General features: G+C 42.2%; 1 protein-coding gene across 1 annotated transcript in view; it reads right to left on the reverse strand.

Moving 5' to 3' along the window:
* CYP7A1 (cytochrome P450 family 7 subfamily A member 1) overlaps positions 1-535 on the reverse strand; it is an 8,254-nt gene extending 7,719 nt beyond the window's left edge. Inside the window, exon 1 of the mRNA XM_007464049.1 lies at positions 456-535. Within this exon, the coding sequence (XP_007464111.1) occupies positions 456-535 (80 nt within the window). The remainder of the gene's footprint in view (positions 1-455) is intronic.
* Positions 536-11,300: the final 10,765 nt, after the last annotated feature.

Raw genomic sequence — 11,300 nt, forward strand, 5'->3', positions numbered from 1 at the left:
CCCAGCTTAGACTGAGTGGATACAATGCACAAAAACTAGCTGAAAAAAAGAACATTTTTTAGTCAGAGCATCTATTTAATCCACATGACAGGAATTGCAGATCCACTTACCACTTATATCCTTATTAATACAGACTTTCTCTTTATATGCACACATAAACACACAGAGATCTCATAAAATTTCTGTCAGTGATGTTTAACAAGTTTGTCCATTTTTACATTACCACTAGTATATGTCAATACTAAAAAGGAAACTTTGCCATTATATCTTTTGTGAGATGTAATAAAAAAGATACTTTCAAAATTTTAAACTAAAATTTTTTACTTTAAAAAAATTAAGGAAGAAAATGCTAGTGTATGTAAGTACAGAAAGCCAACTTTATGGTATAACAGTGAAGGTAAAAGAACATTAAATGAATGAACAAAAATGCAGTTTAAAAGTAAAGCTTTCCTTACCTTCTCCTCGTTCCAAGGAGAAGCCACCAACAACAGCACACTGCGATAACCATCCCCCAGATCAAAGAGACGCTCATCATTTTGCAAATCTAATGCAAAACCTCTGAGGAAGAGAGTCTGTGATGAGAAAGGTAAGGGTGTAACAACACAGACTCCAGCTAGACTTTTATATATGGTAAGATGCTTCACTTGAGGCATCAAAGCAAACAATTAACCATCCTATTAGGAAAAAAAAAAAAAAACTGGCCTTGAACTAAGTCCACGGGTATCAGAAGAGGTTCCAAAACAATCAGAAACCTGCAATACTTGATAAGTTGAAGGTCTCACAAACATATGTTGACTTAACATTCAGACCTGGGAATGACAGCTAATATTACAAATTTAGTATCCTTATGAAAAGAACAAGTAAACCTGTTCAGGATGAACATACCAAATAAAGAGGTAAAATATAATAATTTAAAGAAAAATAAGCATAAGTTATCATTAAGCTAATGATTTGATCTTGTTACATTTAAGAAGAAGTCAATTTAAATGATTCATGAGAAACGCAGCAGTCAAGTTCAAAGGAAAGAGAACTGGGTGAAATGTTTCTGCTGCTTCATGTTTCAGTGCTTTTACAAAATCATAGGTATTTTACTATATATAGTAACATGTTCCTTACCTCACATCCTCAAGAAAGTATCCCATGCAAATGCATCTTCCAATTAAACAGTTTATTTTAAAACATCAAAATTTTATTAACCATTTTATTCTAATTGAAAATATGTTTACTAATTTTTCTAATTGTTAAAGGAATACAACTTCATTTCAACTAATTAAAGACTAACTGAAACATATCTTGATAGAACGTCAATTCGTAATTTACCTCCTCAACGACTGCCCACCCAGAGGTAACAACTGTTAACTTTTTGGTATATATCCTTCCAAACTTTATTTCTATACACACATATATTAATTGAGCACCTATTCTGTGCCAAGGACTCTTCAAAGGTATTCTGGCTACAGGTTTTAATAAGATGGACTTATACCCTGCTCTAATGAAGACACTATTTCAGTAGGTAGACAGATAATAAAATTTAAGACATGAATAAAATAAAACAAGGTGTAGAGAGTTACCAGGGGATAAGAGCAACTGTAGGTATGCTGATGTGCTCCTCTGAGATCTGAATGAGAAGAGGGGATTGGCCAACTCAAAACCAGAAGGAAGAGAGATTACCAAATGCAAAAGTCCTGAGTTAAGGATGAACTTTTTCTATCTAAGAACCAGAAGGGAGGTAGGATTGGTCAGAGCAGAGTAAATGAGGGGAAACTTGGTTAAGATATAAGACCAGAAGACAGGCAAGAGCTAGGTCATATACAGGGACACCTGAGAGTAGGGAGAGAGATTTTGGAGGGCAGCAGATCAAAACACTATCTTCAGCTACACAGATTGCTGTGTTGTCAGGTTAACAGCTGAACTTGAGCCAGAAGCTGGGGAGAAAAGTCAGGGGTGGAAATAGGTGTCTCAAGTCATCAGCATTTGGATGGCATTTAGAGCCCAAAGACCTAGATAGACCTATTAGATCACCTAGGGAGAAAATAAAGCCCAAGAAAAGAATAGAATTTAACACCAGACCCCAGAGCAGCCCATTTCTTGAGGTTAGTCAGAGAGCAGGTGAAGAGGAGATGGGTAAGGAAGGACCCAGAAGAAAACCGAGAGAATACAGTGTCGCAGGAAGCAAGAGGAGGAGGTACTTGAAGGAAGATGAGACATTTTCTGCATCACATGCTACTTTGAGGTCAAGGAAGATGACAAAGAAATGACCTCTGGATTTGACAACATGGAGATAGTTGGTGAGTCACACATAAACGCGTGCAAAGATGGGGTTCTATTAAAGACTTTTTTATAGCACTAAAAAAATGACTATCATATTGTGGATGTTTCCCGTGACAATACATATATATGTATTATATATGTATCTGTACAGATCTCTTCATTTTTTTCTGTGTGTATAGTCTTCCATTGACTAAATGTACTATAATTTAGTTAACCGGTTCCCTACTGGTGAGCATTTGGTTTGTTTCTGGTTTTTGGCTACAGAATCCATAGGTTCATTTCATCCTTTTTTGTCTCCTTAAACAGAGACCACAAATATTTTTTCATGGGTGATTTGTAATCACAATTATGAATATCAATCATTGTGTGTCGGTAGGTAGACTTCTCAATCCATGTAGATTTTTTTAGGGCATTGTGCCCACTAAATATACTTAGGCTGATGTGCTGTTTTGAATTACTATGTTTGAGCTCTATATGACTCATTAAAAGCAGAGCCTTTCGGTGGCCTGTCACAGCAGGATACCACAGTCAGAGAAAACACCAATCTAAGAGCCAGACAGTTTAACCCTTTGGAGTCATCTCTCAAGCAAACAAATGGAAACAAACAAACAAGTGAAAAAAAGGGTACATGGGACCTCTAGGAATTACCTGCAACTTCCCTTGCATCTATAATTTTGTCAAAATTAAAAGATTTTCAAAATGGTAAAGGAGAAGTATATTCACGACTCCAAGAAAATGTCCTTAAGCCTTGTCTTCCCCACCCCCTCTCAGAACACCACAAACACCTTTCGAATATAGCCTGGATTCCCCTTACCCTCATGTATTCTTGCTACTCCTTCCCTCACCATCCCTCTTCCAGACAACAAAAGCCCAGGATGCACACACACACCCAGTTTTCTTTAGTGGGATGAGGACAAGCAGAGGCATGAATATCCATATTCATACGTTTCTTGTTTACATACGGTTTACGCCTTCCTTCTAGGGATGTCACTTCTCGTTACTGTCCCATGTCCACACATGGCTTCTAGCACACCCCTGACATGCAGCCTCTAATCTGATGAGCGGGGATTCGGATGCTGGTTACAGTTGTCACAACTATTAATAGCCTGCAAGGAAGTACCTACAAGGTTTCCCTGATGAGTCAAGTGCATCGAGGTTCTCGCTTGGATTCTATGACTTCTCAATGTGTTTAACACAGTGATTGGCGAAATGTCAAGAAAGAAACAAATGCCAGCTGAGTTGGAAAGTCATTTGCTTGCTTTTTCATTCTCTGCTATGTTTCAAACTGTGACGTTTTATTACACACACACACGCTGAGCACCTACTATGTGTATGAATCACTGTGTCAACACTGGGAACACAGTAGGAAACAAGAAAGCTGTGAGCTCTGACCTGTGGGGTTTCCACAGCAGCAGGGGAGAAAGTATGTGCCCTGATACAGAAGGAGTATGTTTTAGTTGCCAGAAGGCCTGGCGTGAACCGAGTTTATTTAAACACTCTGATCCCTCCGTAGTCTGTCAATCTCCTCTGTATTTGTAGAGAAGTGAAGGGTCCACACCGATGTGCCGAGGAAGACGTTCTGGGCCTCAGAGAGTATAGGGCCCGAGTCCAACTCACCATCCCCATGAACAGATACATACAAAACATGGGAACTCAAACTAGAGGAACAGGAAGTAGAAAGAACTGCTCAAGCAGCCTGCTTGCGGAACCTGATGGCACACAGGTGGTTTCTATTCAGAAATGCAATAAACGTAGTTTACATGTGTGTGATTGCTCTAAATAAAATGAGCTGTGAATATGGTCAAACAATTGAGTCAACCAGTTGTTTTCCTGAATTCACAAGTGAAACCAACTTAACAGTGGAACGTAGATCACCTCAATTAATGCAAAGCTTTGTGCTTTCCAAGAGCATCATGGGGCTCCCGTGGACCAAGGCTCCTCCCATGGATCCCGTGGATCAGGGCAGATCAGTGGGAGAACAAAGTGGAAAGGGCTGGGGGGGAGGCCTTGTTATGATTAATTTGAAGCTTTCATAATAAGCTCTTAGGAACTGTGTCTAGGCACATGTCTTCAACTATTTTTTATGAAAAAAAACAGTTATTTTATGGCATATACAGAATATCTTCTTCTCAAATATTGTTTTGAATCTTAAACACATGGTGTCAAGGTTGTAAATGTCTAGTGTATCTAAATGTGTCCATTGAACAAATACAGTTTCACGGGACTAGAGAATAAGAAGGTGTTGATAAGTTCTATTTCAGAGAATCATAATTTTTACATTAGTTTTGAGGTTTTCACTTTTTAAAGCTTCTGACATATATTTCCTACTTGAATAAAATAACCAACTCAGTTAGGCAGGGAAGGTATTTTAGCTATTGTAGAGATGAGGAAATAGAGGCATGAAGGTTTAGTGGCTAATGTCACACAGCTTGACATGGTTCAGATGATCAAGGGAGTGGAAGCTGGGATTAAACCGGGTTTGCAGCTTGGCCCTGCCACTAAGTATACACCTTAGCACAAGAGGCTGTCCTCCCCAAGTCTTTGCTTTGTTACCTGTAAAATGGGGATGATCACAGTGCCTGACTCATAATATAGATGTTGAGATGCAATCAGGCCATGGTGTAAAATGTTTCCCCAAGGGCTGGGCACAATCTATGGTCAAAAATGTTCTTTGTGGGCTTCCCTGGTGGCGCAGTGGTTGAGAGTCCACCTGCCAATGCAGGGGACGTGGGTTCGTGCCCCGGTCCGGGAGGATCCCACATGCCGTGGGGCGGCTGGGCCCGTGAGCCATGGCCGCTGAGCCTGCGCGTCCCGAGCCTGTGCTCCGCAATGGGAGAGGCCACAACAGTGAGAGGCCCACGTACCGCAAAAAAAAAAAAAAAAAAAAATGTTCTTTGTCATTCGTAAGTGGCAAATCCAGGACACAACCCCATATCTGAAGCTCAGGGTCCCTCCATTACAGCTCAGAACCCCACAAGAAGTTCAGTGGAGCCAGCAGGCACCTGACTACAGATTTGGAAAGAGTAAGCACCCCATCTATACGTTCAGATATAAAGTTGATCCATCAAACATGTTCTGAACACCAAGCATGTGAAAGGCGCTGTTAGGGAATGAGGGGGAGATGGATGGATTATTCAGCAAATATTTCATTCATTTATTCATTCATTCATTCATGTTAACTTAGCACCCACTTGACGTAAAGCACTTTTTAGGTGCTGGAGATACAGAGGTAGATAAGACAGGCAGACGAAGGGGACACAGCCAATCAATAGGAGAACAAATCCACTATTTAATTTCTGATAAAGAAAGCATCATTTATATTATCAGAAAAGGTCAGGCAATGCATCAGCGTTTGTGCCAAGATCTTCACATGCTTGCTCGTGTAACCCACCCACATGGTGGCACTAGGAGATGCACACACACAGTTGCCTCCACTTACGGGTGGCTTCCTGCTGTGAAGTTCTGGCTCCAAGCCCCTGCCACGCCACACCACAGGGGACTGCCTGTCCCCAAGGTAAAGCAGGCCTGGGGGCTAGATTCAAAGGCTAATGGTGGCTTTGCTGTTAAGGTTCACCTTAATCTGAGCCTTCCGGAGCTTATCCAGGAAGTTCAACTGGGACAGAGAAAAGATGTGAGGACAGTGGTCCTTGGACCCACTGGGCCCAGCCCAGCTCCCCAGGAGGGTGAGAGACCTCAGGGAGAGAGAGAAAGAATGAAGCAGCCAGTCGGGGAGTTGCTGAGCCTTTTTCCACTTTTTACTGGTTATAAATAATGCTGCTACCAACACTCACACTCGAGTTTTCGTGTGCACATACGTTTCACATGTCCTGAGTGTAGAGCTAAGAGTGGGTTTGCTGGGTCATATGGTGACTCTAACGAAAGCAAGGGTAGTCATCAGTGGGATCCACTAAACGGTAACTTGCTTAAGAAATAATGAACTGTAACGTGCCTTCCCTAATCAAGCTGGATTTAGTTGTCTTCCAAGGGTCACGTAGCCTAAACAAGTTGCTTGCCGGAGTTGTTTTTCAGGAACTCGGACTCAGCTGTGTCCAGTCTGAGCTTGAGCCGGCTAAGACTGGTCAAGACCCCCCCCCCCCCCCCCCCCCCAGCGCGCGCTCAAATGTCTGATCGGTGCCCTTTTGACCTCAGAGAGCCCAACACTCCACTCCCAGAAGAGGCATCCCATGGAGAAGCACGTAGTTTAGTTGCACCTGCTCAGAACGAGGATTAACTCCCCTTTCCCTTTTACCCAATCACCTTGCCCCACGCCTCCACGCTCACTACCCACGCCTCAGCTCATTCCATAAATAGCCCAAGCCTTGGGGGCTTTGGGGCAGGTGGGGTTGAGGTTTGCCTGCTTGGCTGTCTCGTGAAGAGGCCCTTTCTCTGCAGCAAACCTCAGCGTCTGGGCGTTTGGCTTGCTGTGCTATGGGCGAATGAGCCTGGTTCCGTGACGCTATGTGTTTTTTTGTTTTTTTTGGTTTTTTTTGCGGTACGCGGGACTCTCACTGCTGCGGCCTCTCCCATTGCGGAGCACAGGCTCCGGACGCGCAGGCTCAGCAGCCACGGCCCACGGGCCCAGCCGCTCCGCTGCACGCGGGATCCACGCGGGATCCTCCCGGACCGGGGCACGAATCCGCGTCCCCTGCATCGGCAGGCGGACTCTCAACCACTGCGCCACCAGGGAAGCCCCCGTGACGCTATGTTTTAATTTTTTCGGACAGACTGTTTCCCGAAGTGGCTGCACCATTTTACGTTCCCACCAGCAAGGTAAGAGGGTTCTAGTTTCTCCTTGTCCTTGTCAACAGTTACTTTTGTCTTTATGTTTTTAATGATGGTCATCCTATTTGGTGTGAAATAATAGCTCATTGTGGGTTTGATTTGCATTTCCCTAATGACCAAAAATGTTAAGCATCTTTTTATGTGGTGGTTGGCCCTTTGTAAATCTTTGGAGGATGTGTATCAGATATGATTTTCAAATATTCCTGTTCTGCGGGTTGTCTTTTTCACTTTCTTGTTCTTATCTTTGGTCGCACAAAGGTTTTCAATTTTGTTAAAGTCCAATTTACCTGGGTTTTTTTTTTTTTTTTTTTTTTTTCCCCGGTACGCGGGCCCCTCACTATTTCGGCCTCTCCCGTTGCGGAGCACAGGCTCCGGACGCGCAGGCTCAGCGGCCATGGTTCCCGCGCCCAGCCGCTCCGCGGCACGTGGGATCCTCCCGGCCCAGGGCACGAACCCGCGTTCCCTGCATCAGCAGGCAGATTCTCAACCACTGCGCCACCAGGGAAGCCCCTACCTGTGGCACCCTTTTTGAAAAACCAATTGGCCATACAGGTAAGGGTTTATTTCTGGCGTCTTTTCTTCCCCTTGATCTTTAGGTCTATTCTTATGCTAGCACCCCAGTCTTTTACTGTAGGCTCGTAGTCAGTTTGGAAATCAGGAAATGTGTGTCCTCCCGCTTTGTTCATTTTTTTTTTTTTTTTTGCCCATTGCGGAGCCCAGGCTCCGGACGCGCAGGCTCAGCGGCCATGGCACACGGGCCCAGCCGCTCTGCGGCATGTGGGATCCTCCCGGACCGCGGCACGAACCCGTGTCCCCTGCATCGGCAGGCAGACTCTCAACCACTGCGCCACTAGGGGAGCCCCCGCTTTGTTCTTTTTGAAGATGTTTTGGATATTCTGTATCTCTCATATTTGCATATGAAGTTTAGAACTAAGTTGTAAATTTCTACAAAATAAAACTGGGATTTTTTTGTTTGTTTGTTTTGCGGTACGCGGGCCTCTCACTGCTGTGGCCTCTTCCGTTGCGGAGCGCAGGCTCTGGACGCGCAGGCCCAGCGGCCACGGCTCACGGGCCCAGCCGCTCCGCAGCATGTGGGATCTTCCCGGACCGGGGCACGAACCCGTGTCCCCTGCATCGGCAGGCGGACTTTGAACCACTGCGCCACCAGCGAAGCCCCAAACTGGGATTTTGATAGGGATTGCATTCACTCTGATCAATTTGGAGAGTATTATCATCTTACCAATATTAAGCCTTCTGACCCATTAAAATGGGATGTCTTTCCATTTATTTCGGTCTTTAAATTTCTTTCAATGATGTTTTGTAGTTTTCAGTTTACAAATCTTGCACTCTTTTTGTTAAATTTATCCCTAAGTTATTTTATTATGCTATTGACAAGGAATTTTTTTCTCAGTTTCATTTACAAATTGTTCATTGCTAGTGTATAGAAATAAGCTGATTTTGGGGTGTTGATTTTGCTTTTTCTGAACTTATTAGCTCTAAGGTTTTTTTTTGGTGGGTTCTTTTGGCTTTTCAATGTACAAGATAATGTTTTCTGAAAATAGTTTTCCTTTCAAATATGTATGTTATTTCTTGCCCTGCTGCCCTGGATATAACTTCCAGTACAGTGTTGAGTAGAAATGGTAAGAGCAGATGCACTTGTTTTGTTGCTGATCTAAGGGGAGAAGCTTTTAGTCTTCCACCATTAAGTATGAAGTTGGCTGTGGATTTTTCATAGATACCCTTTATCCATGTTAAGGAAGTACCCTTCTATTTCTAGCTTTTTTAGTTTTTTTTTATCATGAAAGAGTGTCTTGGGACTCATCCTCTTATATGCATACTTTTTCTGCATCTCATCTATTGATCATGAGGTTTCTGTCCTTATTGTATTAATATGTCATTAATTGATTTTTTGTACTTTGGACCACCTGTGCATTCTAGGGATAAATCACACTTAGTAATGGTGTATAATGCTTTTCATTTGTTGCTATATGCAGTTTGCTAGTAGTTTTTTTTTTTCTTTTTTTGCGGTACGTGGGCTTCTCACTGTTGTGGCTTCTCCCGTTGCGGAGCGCACGCTCCGGACGCGCAGACTCAGCGGCCATGGCTCACGGGCCCAGCCGCTCCGCGGCATGTGGGATCTTCCCGGATCAGAGCACGAACCCGTGTCCTCTGCATCGGCAGGTGGACTCTCAACCACTGCGCCACCAGAGAAGCCCAGTTTGCTAGTATTTTGTTGAGAGTTTACGTCTCTCTTCATAAGGAATATTGGTCTGTAGTTAATTTTACTTGTAATAACTTTATCTGATTTCGGTATCGGAATGAGAAAGTGATCTCCTAATTTGTGCAGAATTGGTGTTATTTCTTATTTAAATGTTTGGTAGAACTCAGCAACGAAGCTGTCTGGTTCTGGGCTTCTCACGAATTTTTTTTAAAATTTCAACTTCAATATTTTTCTTGTTCTATTCAAATTTGTATTTCTTCCTGCATCAATTTAGATCGTTTGTCTTTCTGGAATGTGTCTATTTCGTTTGGGTTATCTAATTTTCTTGCATATAATTGCTGTTATTCCATTTTTTTAAAATTTCTGTAATGTTGGTAGTAATGTCTCCTCTTCTATTCTTCACTTTAGTAAATTGAGTCTCCTTTCTCTGTCTAGCTAAAGATTTTCAGTTTTTTCCTTTTCAAAAGAACCAACTTTTGGTTTTGTTGACTGTATCTGTTTTTTATTCTCAATTTCATTTATTTCTGCTCTGATATTTATTTCCTTGATTTGGGTTTATCTTGCTCTTATTTTTATAGGTTAAGATGAAAGGTTATTAGTTTGAAATCTTTTTAATACGCAATTATAAGTTTCTCTGTAAGCACTGCTTTTGCCACATTAATTTTGGTATTATTTCATCTCAAAGTATCAATATTTTCTTTGTTTTCTTGATCCCTTAGTTAAGAGTGTGTTGTTTAACTTCCACATATTTGTGAATTTCCCAAATCTGTTATTCTAATTTCATCCCATCATAATTAGAGAACATACTTTGTATGATTTCAAATCTTTAAATTTAAGATTTGTTTTCTCACCTAACATATATCTGTCCCAGAGAGTGTTCCACATAGGCTTGAGAGGATGTTGTATTCAGCAGTTGTTGTGTGACATGTCCTATATGTTAGACACGTCGTCTAGTTTGCTTATAGTCTTGTTCAAGTCTTCTATCCCTGTTGGCCTCCTATCTAGTTCTGTTATTGAAAGTTAGGCAATTCTACAAAAATAGAGGCTTTAATACCTATTTCTCCAGTTCCGTCAGTTTTGCTTCATGTATTTTGGGGCTCTGTTAAGTGAATATATACCTATAATTATTTCTTGATGGATTAACCCTTTTATCATCCTAAAATGTCTCTAGCAATAATGTTTATCTTACATGTGTTTGATTTTTCTATTAATGTGTGTTTTAGGAAATATTAAACATGTTCCAACCAAAGCACAAACCAGAAGTTAACATGAAGTTAAATTTTTGTTTTAGAGTTCATTTATTACTTTTTTCGCTAATGTACCTTTGTGCTAGAAATCTGATTCTGCGTCGTTTTAAAAACTTAATGCTTATATCTCCCTCTAGTGGACAGCCATGTACACTGACACTTCCTCTAGTTGCAGAAACCAGAAGCAACCCACCCTAACACTGATGGAACCGTGAACTAGAATCCTAGAAAGCACTGTATAAACCCAACTCATAGAAACAGAGCCCAGTCTTGCACCCACACTTTGGGGCCCCCAGAACCTAGGCTTGTGGAGCCTCCTTTCCATGGTTATAAGCCACGGCACTGGTGTTCTCAAAACAAGGTGGCAAGCCCAGGAAGGTGCAGGACCCTGGAGAAGCTCCAAACCCAGAGACACCAGGACCAGTCCACGTGAGCTTTTCTTTTTTTGTAGCGTGCGGACAAAGATGAGAAACCCAGCAGTGGGTCAGGTTGCCAGTCACAGCTGCTGGTTGACTCATGCTGACCACACAGTTGTTCTGCCAGGCGGTGGTGCTGGATCTCTACGTAATGTGCTTCCCCTGTGACTGTCTTCAAGTTTTTTCCCTTAACTTTGGTTCTCAGCAGTTTGGCAGTGATGTTTTTAGGGGTTTTTGTCCCTCTTGAATATCTGGCTTGTGTTCTTTCATTGATTTTGGAAAATTCTTGCCTGTTATATCAAGGATTCTTCTGCCCCTTTCTCTTTTTCTGGGACTCCAGTTACATGTATGTTAGTTTGTTAT

This window comes from Lipotes vexillifer, unplaced genomic scaffold, assembly GCF_000442215.2.
Source record: "Lipotes vexillifer unplaced genomic scaffold, Lipotes_vexillifer_v1.1 scaffold69, whole genome shotgun sequence".
In the NCBI taxonomy this organism is placed as follows: Eukaryota; Metazoa; Chordata; class Mammalia; order Artiodactyla; family Lipotidae; genus Lipotes; species Lipotes vexillifer.